Below are 17,031 nucleotides of genomic sequence, written 5' to 3' on the forward strand. Positions count from 1 at the left end.
GCTTTATAAATTTTGCATAAGTGATAAGTACCTTAAAATGAACAAAGAATATTTTGCAGTACCTCTCAAAGGATCATTTTTATATTATCAGTTGGTTATTAGGGGAATTATTGGCACAGTGTAAAAAGGAGGCTGAATACTTTGAATTATTTGCTCTGTTTCATGCTATCAGAAAGATTTTTCTTATTTCTCAAAGATAATTTACAAACTTTTGTTGTTGGTAGACTTATGAAAGAGTTAGATATACTCTTAACATAGTGTCTGGCTTGTAATAAATAGTAAATGTTTGTTGAATGAATGAATAAATACACATTTAGAACTAAATAGACTATATATTGATACAGCAAAGCAAAAATACAATATAGAGGTTTATTTTACATTTTAGTAGGCTGAATTTAGATATTGAAATATTAGGAAATCTAGGATTAAGAATGTTAAAGAATTTATATCTGTGAAATGAATCTTAAAAACTATCACTTTTATTTTCAAACATTGTATAATTTCTGTGAGATAACCTAGAAAATTGATCTTACTGGAAAATTTTGTGTTTGTAATAGAAACAAATATATATGAAATTGACAAATTACATACCAGAGACCATAACCTAGAATTCTCAAGGATGAGGTTTAAATATTAAAATATTTTAATGATCAATTGCCACTTTTGCATTTACAATGTATCATGATAGGTACTTTTTCCTTATTGGATGTCATATTAGTGAGTATTTTCATATTAAAGGCAAAATTTCACTGTGTAAAAAAATTGAGCTATTAGGACCAACAGAATGTGGTCCACTGGAGAAGGGAATGGCAAACCACTTCAGTATTCTTGCCTTGAGAACCCCATGAACAGTATGAAAAGGAAAAATGATAGGATACTGAAAGAGGAACTCCACAGGTCGGTAGGTGCCCAATATGCTACTGGAGATCAGTGGAGAAATAACTCCAGAAAGAATGAAGGGATGGAGCCAAAGCAAAAACAATACCCAGCTGTGGATGTGACTGGTGAAAGAAGCAAGGTCCAATGCTGTAAAGAGCAATATTGCATAGGAACCTGGAATGTCAGGTCCATGAATCAAGGCAAATTGGAAGTGGTCAAACAGGAGATGGCAAGAGTGAACACTGGCATTCTAGGAATCAGCAAACTAAAATGGACTGGAATGGGTGAATTTAACTCAGATGACCATTATATCTACTACTGTGGGCAGGAATCCCTTAGAAGAAATGGAGTAGCCATCATGGTCAACAAAAGAGTCCGAAATGCAGTACTTGGATCCAATCTCAAAAATGGCAGAATGATCTCTGTTCGTTTCCAAGGCAAACCATTCAATATCACAGTAATCCAAGTCTATGCCCCAACCAGTAACGCTGAAGAAGCTGAAGTTGAACGGTTCTATGAAGACCTCCAAGACCTTTTAGAACTAACACCCAAAAAAGATGTCCTTTTCATTATAGGGGACTGGAATGCAAAAGTAGGAAGTCAAGAAACACCTGGAGTAACAGGCAAATTTGGCCTTGGAATACAGAATGAAGCAGGGCAAAGACTAACAGAGTTTTGCCAAGACAATGCACTGGTCATAGCAAACACCCTCTTCCAACAACACAAGAGAAGACTTTACACATGGACATCACCAGATGGTCAACACCAAAATCAGATTGATTATATTCTTTGCAGCCAAAGATGGAGAAGCTCTATACAGTCAACAAAAACAAGACCAGGAGCTGACTGTGGCTCAGATCATGAACTCCTTATTGCCAAATTCAGACTTAAATTGAAGAAAGTAGGGAAAACCACTAGACCATTCAGGTATGACCTAAATCAAATCCCTTATGATTCTACAGTGGAAGTGAGAAATAGATTTAAGGGACTAGATCTGATAGAGAGCCTGATGAACTATGGACGGAGGTTCATGACATTGTACAGGAGACAGAGATCAAGACCATCCCCATGGAAAAGAAATGCAAAAAAGCAAAATGGCTGTCTGGAGAGGCCTTACAAATAGCTGTGAAGAGAAGCAAAAAGCAAAGGAGAAAAGGAAAGATATAAGCATCTGAATGCAGAGTTCCAAAGAATAGCAAGGAGAGATAAGAAAGCCTTTCTCAGTAATTAATGCAAAGAAATAGAGAAAACAACAGAATGGGAAAGACTAGAGATCTCTTCAAGAAAATTAGAGATACCAAGGGAACATTTCATGCAAAGATGGGCTCGATAAAGGACAGAAATGGTATGGACCTAATAGAAGCAGAAGATATTAAGAAGAGGTGGCAAGAATACACAGAAGAACTGTACAAAAAAGATCTTCATGACCCAGATAATCACGATGGTGTGCTCACCTAGAGCCAGACATCCTGGAATGTGAAGTCAAGTGGGCCTTAGAAAGCATCACTACGAACAAAGCTAGTGGAGGTGATGGAATTCCAGCTGAGCTATTTCAAATCCTGAAAGATGATGCTGTGAAAGTGCTGCACTCAATATGCCAGCAAATTTGGAAAACTCAGCAGTGGCCACAGGACTGGAAAATGTCAGTTTTCATTCCCATCCCAAAGAAAGGTAATGCCAAAGAATGTGCAAACTACTGCACAATTGCACTCATCTCACACACTAGTAAAGTAATGCTCAAAATTCTCCAAGCCAGACTTCAGCAATATGTGAACTGTGAACTTCCAGATGTTCAAGCTGGTTTTAGAAAAGGCAGAGGAACCAGAGATCAAATTGCCAACATCCCCGCTGGATCATTGAAAAAGCAAAAGAGTTCCAGAAAAACATCTATTTCTGCTTTATTGACTATGCCAAAGCCTTTGACTGTGTCGATTACAATCAACTGTGGACAATTCTGAAAGAGATGGGAATACCAGACCACCTGACCTGCCTCTTGAGATACCTATATGCAGGTCAGGAAGCAACAGTTAGAACTGGACATGGAACAACAGACTGGTTCCAAATAGGAAAAGGAGTACGTCAAGGCTATATACTGTCACCCTGATTATTTAACTCATATGCAGAGTACATCATGAGAAATGCTGGGCTGGAAGAAGCACAAGCTGGAATCAAGATTGCCGGGAGAAGTATCAATAACCTCAGATATACAGATGACACCACCCTTATGGCAGAAAGTGAAGAGGAACTAAAAAGCCTCTTGATGAAAGTGAAAGAGGAGAGTGAAAAAGTTGGCTTAAAGCTCAACATTCAGAAAACAAAGATCATAGCATCTGGTCCCATCACTTCATAGGAAATAGAGGGGGAAACAGTGGAAACAATGTCAGACTTTATTTTGGGGGGCTCCAAAATCACTGCAGATGGTGACTGCAGCCATGAAATTAAAAGACGCTTACTCCTTGGAAAAGTTATGACCAACCTACATAGCATATTGAAAAGCAGAGACATTACTTTGCCAACAATGGTCCTTCTAGTCAAAGCTATGGTTTTTCCAGTGGCCATGTATGGATTTGAGAGTTGGACTGTGAAGAAAGCTGAGCACTGAAGAATTGATGCTTTTGAACTGTGGTGTTGGAGAAGACTCTTGAGAGTCCCTTGGACTGCAAGGAGATCCAACCAGTCCATTCTGAAGGAGATTGGCCCTGGGTGTTCTTTGGAAGGAATCATGCTAAAGCGAAATTCCAGTACTTTGGCCACCTCATGCGAAGAGTTGACTCATTTGAAAAGACTCTGATGCAGGGAGGGATCAGGGGCAGGAGGAGAAAGGGACGACAGAGGATGAGATGGCTGGATGGCATCACGGACTTGATGGACGTGAGTCTGAGTGAATTCCGGGAGTTGGTGATGGACAGGGAGGCGTGGTGTGCTGCGATTCATGGCGTTGCCAAGAGTTAGACGTGACTGAACGACTGAACTGAACTCAACTGATTAAGGCTGAAGTGCATATGACCCTATGGCATATTGAAAAGCAGAGACATTACTTTGCCAACAATGGTTCGTCTAGTCAAGGGTATGGTTTTTCCAGTGGTCATGTATGGATTTGAGAGTTGGACTGTGAAGAAAGCTGAGTGCTGAAGATTTGATGCTTTTGAACTGTGGTGTTGAACTGTGGCCTCTCAAACATAAGAAAGTTTGAGAGGCCAGAGGAAGGAATTTGTGAGAACACTGGGAAAAAGAAGTAAGGGAGATGGTTTAGTAAAAAGGTTAAAGCCAAAGTCACAGGTGAAAAAAACTGACTACCAGACACAGTAGTGCTGAAGTCCATCTCTGAGTTCTACGTTCTGGCTTTGAAGGCTAGACTTGCTATGTTTTTTTGCTACTTGGCTCTGGCTTAGCTTTTTTCATCACAGATATTTGGGATAAGCTGACATTATGGGAAGACCCCCGTAAAGAAGGGTGGGAAAAAGTCATACAGCATTAAGGCATTGGGCAGGTAGGCAAGGAGCGACACACCACTCTGAGTGTGTGTGTGAGGTGTAAGCATGAATGTACAGCCATTGTCATTTCTTGTAGCTCCTTCCCTCATTTTTGAAATAGTCAACAGGTAACTGCTCCATTTTCTAGGGTGATATATGCTGGGATTTAGGCTGGGTTCTGAGATAGTATGTAAGTAATTACATAAGACTACTGCTTATATTATAAACAATTGTATTATATTATAAATCACATCAAAAAATTCTGAGTAAATACACTAACTTGAAACCAACTAAACCATATCATCTCTCCCTACTCACACTGAGTTACAGGAAAAAGATATATGAGAAAAACAAATTCATACAAGAATTCTTAAAGCTTTAACTTTTAAAAGAAGTTACCTCTGGAGAGTAAGAAGGAGAGAGGGTTGCTTTTTAACTTTATCATTTATCATTTGATACATTTGTATCATAATATATACTTTATACATATACAAATGTATCATAATGATACATTTATCATTGTATTTTAATTAATTTGTGTATCTAGCAACAAGTAAGTTACTACTTTTCAATAAAACAATAAAAGAAAAACGTGTAGGAAAGTTTAAAAACTTCCAATGCATGTTTTATAGTATATCCCTATTATGTCTTAATCTACTATCTTTCAGTAGTTGGTAACCATAGGAGGTAGACTTCATATACAGAGGGGAAAAAAGGAGCATTTGTGACGTTCAGCTTTGGTAAGGGCGACCCAGATAAAAGGAGTTTAAACTTAGAACAGCTTCTCATAAAATAAGCTAGAACAAATTCTACTGAGAAACTGACTGTATGCTATCACTGATCTGAAGGGGACTGCCTTTTGGTGTGTGAAAATAGTAACAACTAGCAGTGTGGCTGAACTGCATCATCTTTCTTGGGAAAACATACTGTAAATCATAACTAGTCTTAGCTGTACAGGTGACGGGTTGTCATTCTTGTATGTGAGCTTTAACTCTTCTCTGTCCACATCTGCTGGTATGACTCTGCAGCATCTAGAATTCATTCTTTAGCCAATTGAATCTGGCTTCATTACTTATTATGAAACTTCTGAGAATATTTTTCTGGCTGATGCAGGCTATTGGCTATTTGCTAAAGTACAAGTTGCAATTTCAACACATTTTATGAATGAATCAGGATGAAGTTAGGTGTTGGGTGACTTCTGAGGGAGGCAGCAGATTTTGGTAGGAAAATCAACTACCAATGGGTGCTGAAAGATCTGGTTTCTAACAATAAATTGCTTATCTAATATGTCTTCTTCTTGCGGCCTTCATCTTTGAAATGGGAGTAAAACAGGAAGAAAATGGTTTCAACATAGAGAAAGTGACTATAAATGAGCTATAATATCAATACAAAGAGCAGTAATTCTAGTTATTAGTATCCTAGCTTTGTGGTGCCCAGCATGAAGAAATTTTGCTGAACACATGCAGCCCTGCCCTTCCCCTTACAAGATACCCAAAATAAAGAATTTTGTAATGTTTTGACTTTATGTCCCACAATGAATAAAAAATAACTTTAGCTTTAACTATTATATAATAAAATGGGAAAGAATTAGTGATAAAAGGGTTACAATTATTCATTCCTTCACTTACTCATTTATCCAATAGTGCCTGGCCTACTATGGGCTATATATTGTTTTGGGCACTGGGTATACAAGACAAGAGTAAAATCCCTGCTCTTTAGAAATTTATACACTGGTGGGTAGAGATGGAAAATAAATCAGCTAACAGTATTTGATATTATACTCAAAGTGATAAAAGTGTGAAGAATATAAAACAGGGTAGCACAACCAAGGATGAATGGTGGTGGTGCGAGGCAGGGAAGGGACATCTGGGTCAGACTGGGTTGTTAGGGTAGATCTCTCTTAGGGGAAAATATCTGAACCTGAATGGCAAGATCTATAAACAAATATTTCTGTAAATATATATGAAAAAAAAGTGAAAGTGTGAAAGTAGTGCTCAGTTGTGTCCAACCCTTTGTGACCTCGTGGAATATATCCTACTGGAGTGGGTAGCCATTCCCTTCTCCAGGGGGTCTTCCTGACCCAGGGATTGAACCCAGGTCTTCCCGCATTGCAGGCAGATTCTTTTCCGTCTGATTCTTTTCTGTCTGAGTCACCAGGAAAGCCCAAATATATATGAAGTAACTTCTATTTGGAATACAAAGTTTCTTTTGAGTTCCCAAATGTCCAAAGTCAAAAAGGAAAGGAAGAGTGACTGATAAGAATGTGAAATGAGGGATATTTCTTTTTTTTTGGCGGGGGGGACATTTCTATTTTAGCTCCTAGAGCACAGCTAACATATTGTGTTGAAATATACAAAATTGCTGATACTTCATCATTTTGACCTACAAAAACAGCAATTCATATGATTCAACTCAATAGCTAGAACTGAACAAAGTTAGGTCAGTAGTCAGGTAAATGTTATTTAGTGAGGTTTGCCAGGACTAATTCACTATCTAAGTATTGTAATTGCCCTCTTTGCTTAAATCCAAATCTGCATGAAATCTACATAAATTACATAATTATAAAACATTTATTGGACTTACAGTGTGTCAAAAATGGAAACTAAGTGCTTTCTGGCATTACCTCATTTGATCCTCATATAACCTCAAAAGTTAGGAACTGTTACCACATCATCTAACAACTGAGGTCTAGAGGTGTCAAATAACTTGATCAGTCATACCACTTGGAAGTGGTAAAGTGACAAGGCAAAGATGTGAACTGAGGAATGTCTCCAGAGACTGTATTCTAGCCTTTGGTCACTCAGTGTTCATAGGAAAGACTGTATTCTAGCCTTTGGTCACTCAGTGTTCATAGGAAAACATGCTTATTTATTTCAAAGGTCAACTACATATCTAACTTGTTATATTTTCTAGGTTTATGTAATATACATCCTTTTTCTGATATTTAACATTTTATAAGGTCAAGACTTTCAAATGATGTGATGTGATTTGGGGTGTGTGTTTGTATATATACACTGAAAGGGTGAAACACTATTGGAACAAATATATTTGATGATACACATAATAGTACAGAGGCTCGTGTATCAATAGATAGTAATGACAGACAGTTTGGTACACTCCTTTTCTTTATGATCTTACAAATCAAGTTTAGTCTAAACTCATAATCATTTCATTTCCCTTGATATTTAGGCAGGGGCATGTGATGCAACCTTGGCCAGTGAAATCTAGGGCTAAGTCTGCTGGAAGGATCTAGGAAGTTTTGATTTTACAAAAAATACCAAGAATAGGGTCTGGTCTTTGGATTTTGGATGCTGTCTTACGAAAAGTGATGCTCAGAGCTGTTGGCATTACAGAAAAGTTAGCTGAGTCCTGACATTACAGAGCCATGACATTTATTCCAGAACAACTCCATCTCTGAACTTTCAGTAAGTTAAGATAATTAGCTTTTACCCATTATTCAAACAAAAAAAAAAGAGGGAGGTGTGATTAAAAATCCAACCTATAACTAATACCAGAATCATAGCTACATTCTACTCTATATCCAATCTTTAGTGTTTATGTCTCCCTAACAGTCTTTCTTCAAAATCAGATAGTATAGTATTAAGAAAATATTTGTTTTGGCTTTCTAGAGTTTTCTTTTATTTTTAATATTTATTTATTTATGGCTGTGTCAGATCTTTGTTGGAGCACGTGGGATCTTGGTTCCCTGATCAGGGATCGAACCCACATCCCCTGTGTTGGAAGGCAGATTCTTAACCACTGGACCACCAGGGAAGTCCCGTTTTTGTTTTTTCAATATCTGTGTGTTACATAACCAGCCAATAATGGTGCCCTTGAACTTCACAAAAGTGACATTTTTAAGGTTCTCTATTATTCTTTCTCTGACTTTTTGGTACCTGTCTTTTTATTCACATTGCTTGTATATCTTTTCCATCTATTCCCTTTAGACTTGAACTGTAATTTAAGATATTATTGATGATTATGCTCTTCCAAACTCTTTGTGCTTGAGCATAATTTATCTTGACAATAAATAAAATAGTAAAAAGTACTGCAACATTTTTATTTTCAACTTGCTCCTTTTTTTCTTTAACACAATTTCATATTCTGAGAATATCTTCCCCTTGCCCATATACTTCTTACCTGAATGTTCTTCAAAATAAAATTCATAGCATTTAGAAACTCTTCAGGAAATTACTTCAGGACTCTCAAAATGATTGAAGAGGATTAATCTATCTTCTTCTGCATGATATTAGTAGTCATTATCTAACCTCTCTGCCTAGATTATTTAAGATATTAAGGCACTGAGCTGCACATTTTGTACAGCTCTTAAGTTACCAATGGTGTGCAATGGCTGTTAGAAAAAAAAACCCAACAACTTTAAAGCACACTTCTTGGCAGATCTCATTTTGAAAGCATCAATAAATATCCTAACCAGATAACGTGACAGGTATTGTAGCTAGTAGGGAACATTTTATCCATCACAACTCTCATCCCTGCTAAGAAAAGCAAAAACCCCCAGGTTTTGCTTTAGATTCCTAAGACCAAAGTAATAAATGTGTAAACTGAATGCTGATAGGTTATCTCTAGGACAATGAAAAAGAGCACATTATAACTTCATTGAGTACCCGGAGGCACCAAAAATCTATGGCTGATAAAGAGTGCTCTTTTAACTGCCAAGAGGGAAATCAGCAGGATTAAGGGATAAAGCTTTCAAAAATCTCACCTAAACCACATAGTATGGCAAGGGAAAGACAGCTATTAGAAGCAGACTTCAAGCTGTATTAACCAAAACCGTATTTTAGTGTTATAGCAGATGATTTCTGAATAAAGAATATTATATCTTTATATTTTGTCCCACAATTTTATGATTAATACTCCTTGAAAGCTGCACAGGCTGACATAATTTATAATTTAATTTCACTGAGGTATTATAAGGCCTACACCTCAGTAAGATTCCAAAGTGCTAATTGGGATAATAGGAAATTAGTTGTCTTCTCCCAAATGCCAGTGAAGTAGGTCAGGATAATTAATATGCAAGCTGACTTTTCAGTCAAAGGAAAACAAGACAGGTCTCATCTGTATACTTTTAGTACCATCCATTTAGACTAAAATGAGTTCAGCCTGAGAAAAATCACAGTATGACTCAGTTAAAGAACTGAATTTCAAAATAAGACAAAAGGTAGTTCAACCATGAGAACATAGATTGAAGTATGCTCTAAGAAGTATGCTCCAAAGAAGACTGAATTTACACCTCCCAAGCAGGGCTGAATTCTACATGTACAAAGAAAATGAAAAAACCATTCAGGTAACAGATGTAGGTATATCTTGCTTCTTAAATTGCTCTGTAAACTCATAAGCACTACATGATACAGATCATGAAACAGGTTTGGTTGATGACATAATTCTTTTGTAAAAGTTTATTTACTTTTAATTGAAGGATAGTTCCTTTACAATGTTGTGTTGGTTTCTGCCATACATCAACGTGAATTAGCTATAGGTATATGTATGTCACCTCCCTCCCACTTCCCACCTCATCCCACCCATCTAGGTTGTGGTGACAAAATTCTTAATCCTTAAAACTGAAGATAGGCTGTATTTTAACGTTTTCTCCCATGGCTCCTTCTGTTCACTTGCCTGATATTTCCTATTTTTAATTTCTTGGCAAACTGAGAAAAAAGTTTGGAGCTAGAGACATGAAACTTACTTCCTCTGCAGGTCTGTACTTGATTAGAGCAAATTCACTTTAGTAGGTCACAACGCATGCTGGCCTTGAGCAGGACAGTTAGTAATACACTGCTGCCAGTCTTTGATTCTAACAAGCATGGCAGCCTGCTGACCCTAGTGGCAGCATAGTGAATGCTCTGTGTGGAGGGCTATAAGTCTGAGGCTGATGGGATGCCCACAGCTTCTTTCCCGTGTATAATTTTGACTCTGCTGACATAACACCAAGCAGCCTGATTTGAATAAGCAGCCTAAAATACTTACACATAATGGCCAACTCAGAGCAGTCATGAATAAGACACTTGCCTTAACTAGACATTAAAGATTCTTTTGAAAACACTGATTTTTTTACAGCTGATGTTTCCCAAATGAAGTGTTCATCAAATTGTATGCTTCTCAATATTAGAAACAATAATGCAGAAAAACCATCATTAATCTTCTAGGCAAGCATGAAATGTACTGCCCTGATGAGAATGGTTTAAAGGACACTGAGACATCAAGGGGCAAGATTTATAGAAAAATACCCAGAAATAGATGGGGCTGTGCGAGACAGTGCACAGCCACCTTTGGTGAAACAGACTCGACTGCAAGAGCCCCAGCTGCCCCACCACATCAAACTGTAAAGGCAAAATACACAATACCAAGTTTACCTACACATTTCCTAGGGCTGTTCTCCCTTATTGCAAGCATTCCACAAAGAGAAAGCCTGCTGAAAAAGATGGAAAGTACTGAGTAACTGCCTACTTGACCCACTTGGGAACCTGAAGGAAAAACCCATCCACTTGGAGTGCATCTATATGGCTAAAAATGCATTCGATCAACAAAACAGCAAAAAACTGACAATAGAAGAAAAAAATAATCCAACACCATCTAACTAGAGATGCTCTGTAGCCTAGTGGAGCCTGAAGGAAGGGCAAGCAAAGGCCTAGCTTTGCCTTTCAGGTCCTAGGACACATATTCTCCATTCTAGTCCTCCCTACACAATGACCAGGAGGAAGTGCTAAGTATCTAGCTTAACAGAAAAAGACAGCTTCAAAGACTTCTACGTATGGCAATGAAGGAATGTGTTGTGAACAGGATTCTCTATTTCAGAGGGCTGTGCCTAATTTCAACACAATTCACTGGAAAATGGCAGAGATGAAGTATTTTCCCTAATGCATTTATAAAATACTGAATAAACCTCCCATACTTAGTTGCAGCAGTTATGGAGTACCTGGACAACAGTCAAAATGAGGTTTCTAACTTATCTTTAGTTAAGTTTTAGAAAACAACTCATTAATCATCCTAACATTAAAAATGTATGACTGTGCTTGCCAGAACTCCTACAGAGGCCTAACACGGTTCCTAGATCTTTCTTCCACAAGACTCCTCTATAATTTCTAATAGATGTGAATGTTATGAGAGCTTGGTAGGTAATCAACTTTCCTGAACCAACAGTATACCTTTTATAATGGTCCTCATGGAGATTATGACTACAACATACTTTATATGGAAATTGCTTCAACATGTGAATTTTATTGTAAGCAACTCATATTTTGATAGTAGAAGAAGTCCCCTAAATTTTCTTGTCAATAATCTCCAAAGTAACCCTCACTTTAAATAAGCCAAATTTGAAATTGATATGAGGTTCCTGACCTGTTGGTAACCTGTGAGCTTTGAGTTGTTTTTCCAGTTGTGATGATCTTACACTAATATGTCCTTTAATCGAAGCCTCATATACTTCGTAAAATGGGCTGAAGGACAAAGTCCATTGGTATCCTTTAAAAAGAGAAGTCTAATGCCCTCATGGGACCAAACCAGTAATTGTGGTTTCATCAACACTGGCTTGGGTCATCTGTACTAACTGGCCCGTATTTCATTTATTTATTTGTTTAATATTTCATTTTGAATAAAGACATTTATATTATTTCTTTGGTAGTTTACATTCAAGTCTTGGTAACTAGTAAACATATTAATTTTTTTACCTACTTTTTTTTAGGGGGTGGGGCACATAAAGCAGCTTGTAGGATCTCATTTCCCAGACCAGGGACTGAACCTGGTTGTGGAATTTTTAATTCCAATAAGACAGAGGGTTGCTTAAATGACTTCTCTCTCTCAGGAGTTGATTCACATAAATTGAGCTTTGCAATCAACATACATACCAGGCAAGTACATGGATGCTTTTGGCAAATTGGTTTCTAGAAACAGATTCTGCTATTTGGAGTTGATAGAAATGCTATGTACAATTTCTGCTTCAAACAATTCTTTTGGATTTTTCCTTTCAATCTTCTAATAGTGAAAAGGGAAGTTACATATGTATGTATATGTATGAGTATGTGTATTTTTTGTGTATTTACTTACTTATTCAACCAAGGTCCTGCTAATACCTGCTTGAAGCATTTATAGCTTCTTAACCCAAACTCAGAGGGCAACAACTGTGGGCCAAAGGGATGATGCGTGTGAGTGAGAAGAAAGTAAGTAAATAAGAGGAGGAAGAAAAATGAATGCCATCAACCTGAAAAGGCAAATGAGTAACTGGAGAAAATAAATGATTTCTTCTAGCTGTGAGTGTCCTGAGATATAGGCTTCACTACTCATCTTTTTTCCCCCTCAAGTTATTCAAGTTCTGAAAGTGGGACACCAAGGGATACCTAACTTCCTGTGCAGCAAGACCATTATTTTAAGAAAAAGGGGAAACAAAATTCTGTTTTCTTAGAATAAGAAGTTTGAAAAGGTTAGGAATCTGTGTGTACAGGCTAAGAATCTCCATCGACATACTTACTTTTGTCTCCTATGTTTTCCCCTGCTGCCTCCCCTTCCTCCTCCTCCTCCTCCTCCTCCTCTTCCTCCACCTCTGTGGGCTGCACGTCATCCTGCGGGTCACAGGCACTAACCGGCGCATTCAGACAGCAGTGGTTGAACCCGCTATCTCGTGGCAGAGTGAAACTTCGAGGCTTGCCCCCGTTTCCATTTAACACTTGCATCCGCTCGCTCTCAGCTAAGGGGTACGGCCCATAGTGATCCTGAAGGTGGCACTTCTGCGTCGGCAGGGTGGACTGCCGCCTGTGCTCAGGGGAGATGGCCGCCGAGTCAGAGAAGACAGAATCCTCCAGGGGCAGAGTCTGAAGATAGTGTAATCCCGAGCTTGTCAGGGGCGTCTCGATTAAATCCTGCCAGGAGCGCCGCTGACTGGCTGTCTTGCGAATGGGGGACACCACACTGCTCCCAGTCACTTCCTGGCGAAACTCCTCATGGGAGGATTGCGACTGGGAGGTCTCTGTGGAGGACAGCCGGCTGTGTTTTGCTTCCACATAAGGACTGGCACAGCTCATCTGTGGAAAGGAGACTCTGATCAGTCTCCCAGAAGTAACAGACCACTCCTATCACCAAGGAACACCTTTTGATTCCCAGCAGGTAATATTTACTCTTTGAGTGAATGACTACTCATCTTTTCACGTATCTCAAAGGTAGGCCCCAGCTTAAATTTTCAGAGACTGAGACATGGATGTATTGAAATACAGCTATGCTGGGCTCTCATGTAAAATGTGACATATTAGTGCAAAGTTGCACCACATTCAAAGTATAAGGGAATGTGAGTGCCTATATAAGAAATATTCAGCAACTAAAAATCAAACCCCAAGTTTTAAAATCTCTACATGTTAAAAATCCTGAAGAATTGTTGCCAAATTCATATTTCCAGATTTTACAGAGTCTGGGGATGAAAGCAAGAATGGCTTTTGGATAAAAAACAAGGTGCTTCTCTCTAATGAGACACAACCCTTCCTCTTCTTCAAAGGTGACTGTCTGCTCCTATGGAGCCAAGGAAAAGTTTTCTTATGGTCTTGTCAGTTCTGTGGCACACTCTAGAGAGTTAAAATGTAGGAAGGATAAGATTACACCCTGATGGGGACTAGCATTTGCCTTGAGCACAGCCTTCAGAATACATAAACACAAAAGAGAAATGGAATGTTTTTATCAGTGGAATTTAAAGTTTGGTAACATATGTTACAGCACAAAGCACAACCAAGAAGGACTGGCATCAAGTGAATGTTGTAAAAGACTTGCAGGCACCCCTACTGGGAGAAGCCTTACTCTACCTCTGGGGGCTAACAGACCGGCCCGGCCCTTCCTGGCAGGAGGAGCCAGGTGTGTTCAATGTGGTCATTACGACTGACGCTGAAGTTGTGGCCAGGAAAAGCCTGACTAAGGTGAAAGTACATCTACCCCTTTGGGTAAAGGAGTTCAGTGGCATTTTCTGTGGGCAGTTTATCCACCCACGTGTTAATAACAATGTGGGTAGTTTCCTTCTTGAAATTCACAAGTTGCTTTCATTAAAGAGCAGTTTGGTTAAGCAGTTTCCCTTTCTTTCATGTTTACAAATATTTTATTTTTAAAGATTTGTTTATTTTTATCTTTTGGCTGTGCCAGGCAGCATGTAGGATCTTAGTTCCCTGAGCAGGGATGGAACCCATGCCTCCTACATTGGAAGTGTGGAGTTTTAACCACTGGACCCCCAGGGAAGTCCCCATAAATAATACATTTGTATTAAAAGAATATTCAGATCCTGACTTTTTAGGGAAAGAGGGAAAATATGATACAAACTATATCTTGTTCCTGACTTCATTATTTCATTTTTTTAGTTCATCCTGGCATTCTGTTGCACTGTAGCATTTATTAAGGAAATGTGTATACAGAAACGTGTATACAACTCTGCCTTTTTTCTACTTTTCTTCTTTTTCCCTTAGGTAAGAGACACTGTCATCAAACATTTCAATTAAAAATGTGACTTCCCTTTTAGTCATTAGCTAAAATATTTATCCATTTATTCCATTTATTTATTTCAGAAATATTCACTGAGCACTGAATAAATAAGTACCAGTGCTGTACTAGGCCACGGGGATGAACAGATGAATAGAATGGAGTCCCTGTTCTCAAAAAGTTCACAGTCCAGTCCAGTGAGCTATTTGCAGTCCCAAATATACCAATTTAGTATCTCTGGATTAGGCCTGAGTATCTGCATTTCTAAAACATTCCAGAGCTGATCCTTATGCACAGCCAAGGTTGAGAAGTGACCTCGAATTATATCAACATCTTGCATAGCACCTTTCTTGTTAAAAATCCCCTGGAGTAACACAGAAGTGGAATTAGGTTGGCGGCTATTGTCACCTAAATCCAGTTTCCATTACCTATGTGGAAGACTCAGTCCCCAGATAGGCAGAATGGACTCTTATGTACGGTGACCATGCAATGTACAGTCTTTAAAATGGGACAGTATTGAGACTCTTTCAATAATTCTGATGAGCATAAAACAAACAGGGACAGTTATAAAAATCAAGGTACAGTCTATACACAGAATGATTTACACAAGTTTAAGAAGTCTTAAGAAGAAGGGTACCACATAAACATATATACATTAAACCAGATCCCATAGCTATCTGAAAAGCTACCTACCAAAACATGTTCAATACAGATATAATATCAATTTTTACTATTGTTTCTAAAGAACATAGGAATGAACTTTGTTAGTGTAGAATAGATAAGGTCAATTTACATATCTTTTTTCCACAAAACTTTTTTTTGTTGATAGTTCATGAAGGCTACTCTGACACAAATGGTATGTTTTCTTAATAAAACTGGTAAGATATTTCTAAGTGTGGAATCTGTGGTGATTGCTTCTCCTGATTAAATATTCTTTGTATACTTAAAGTTTCTCCCTTATTTCTTTTAGGTTCGGTGTTTTCTTTCCCCCTGAAAAACGCAAGGTCTGACAAGTAATTCACCACATGATGTTTTTTAACATAAAAAAAGGATGTTTCAGATCCAAGAATCCAATACTATATTGAGTACATTACTATTGGCAACTTACAGAGGGAGGCCGTGGGTATGTATCGTAGGGGGGTGGAGGGCTGTCCTGTTTAGGTGTTGATGGAGTATCTGCTTCTTCCTTGTCACTCTCACTCCAGTAATCTGAAAGTTCACACATATGGATACATCAGTATTCCATTAAAAGTGTATAGCCATATTTTCAGTAACACTCACTACCAGCTAACAGAGGGAAGTTTAAATTCCATTTCTACACACTGCTCCCCAGCACTGGCTACTCCAGGTCCAACAACTTTTATTTTCAGTTGGGATTTGAGGAGAAAAAGAGTACAATCACCCAATTCCTACCTCCTTTTAAAGCAAGCAATAACACATAGCTGCACTTTAAAGAGTTACGAAAAAGATAATGCGTAAGTCAAATCAGGTTTAGGGTATAATTCCAGACCAAACTACTTGAAACTTCAAAGAATGAATGATGTTACATGACATTTTTTAAAGGTGTATCATTTTATCTTAAAGATGAACACTCAAAGAAGAAATGCATACATTGCTGGAGATCTCTACAGATATAAACAGCTCCCAGAATAATATTCTCAATTCTCTTCTCTGGCTTCAGTTCACTGGTTATCTAACAATCACTGTTTCGAGTCATGCTGACACGAGTCTCTATAACACCATACTCCCACCTCTACTTGGAAACACATGGCAAGCCTTGATTCTTGCCAAACGCAAAAGGGCAAATCTGCTGATGTGGGCTGTAAGCTCCAAACTTCTAGAATTACTTAAAAGGGTAGAAAATGTAAGCCGCTAGACAAAATGACTTGGCAGACCTCAGGCAAGAGGGAAGAGGAAAAACCGAGGTACATTGGTCGAGTAAAATACAGCACAAAGGCCAATCATCAGATCTGTTCTACCAATATTTCAACCACCCTATAACTGCTGGGTTAACTGTGTTTACAAGGAAAAATCTAGAAGTATCACCCATATGAATTTCAAATGATAAAAGAAAAGGTAGCCAAACAAAAGGTTCCTTATTCTTATGAAAAGCTCCACCACAAAAGAACCACTAGAAGGCTTAACTAATAGTTAGATGTAGGTGAAAAATCATGGCACATATTTCTATAGGTACCTTTTTCCATCTAGGAATTCCCATATT

At 38.2% G+C, this 17,031-nt stretch overlaps 1 protein-coding gene across 5 annotated transcripts in view; it reads right to left on the reverse strand.

Moving 5' to 3' along the window:
• CNKSR2 (connector enhancer of kinase suppressor of Ras 2) overlaps positions 1 to 17,031 on the reverse strand; it is a 284,997-nt gene that overhangs the window by 36,619 nt on the left and 231,347 nt on the right. For all 5 annotated transcript variants that reach the window (XM_040266671.1, XM_040266670.1, XM_040266669.1 and 2 more), the window contains 2 exons: positions 15,919 to 16,019; positions 12,835 to 13,384 (listed from right to left, as the gene is read on the reverse strand). In XM_040266671.1, coding sequence (XP_040122605.1) covers positions 12,835 to 13,384; positions 15,919 to 16,019 — 651 coding nt within the window. The remainder of the gene's footprint in view (positions 1 to 12,834; positions 13,385 to 15,918; positions 16,020 to 17,031) is intronic.

Source organism: Oryx dammah, unplaced genomic scaffold (assembly GCF_014754425.2).
Source record: "Oryx dammah isolate SB20612 unplaced genomic scaffold, SCBI_Odam_1.1 HiC_scaffold_23, whole genome shotgun sequence".
Lineage (NCBI taxonomy): Eukaryota > Metazoa > Chordata > Mammalia > Artiodactyla > Bovidae > Oryx > Oryx dammah.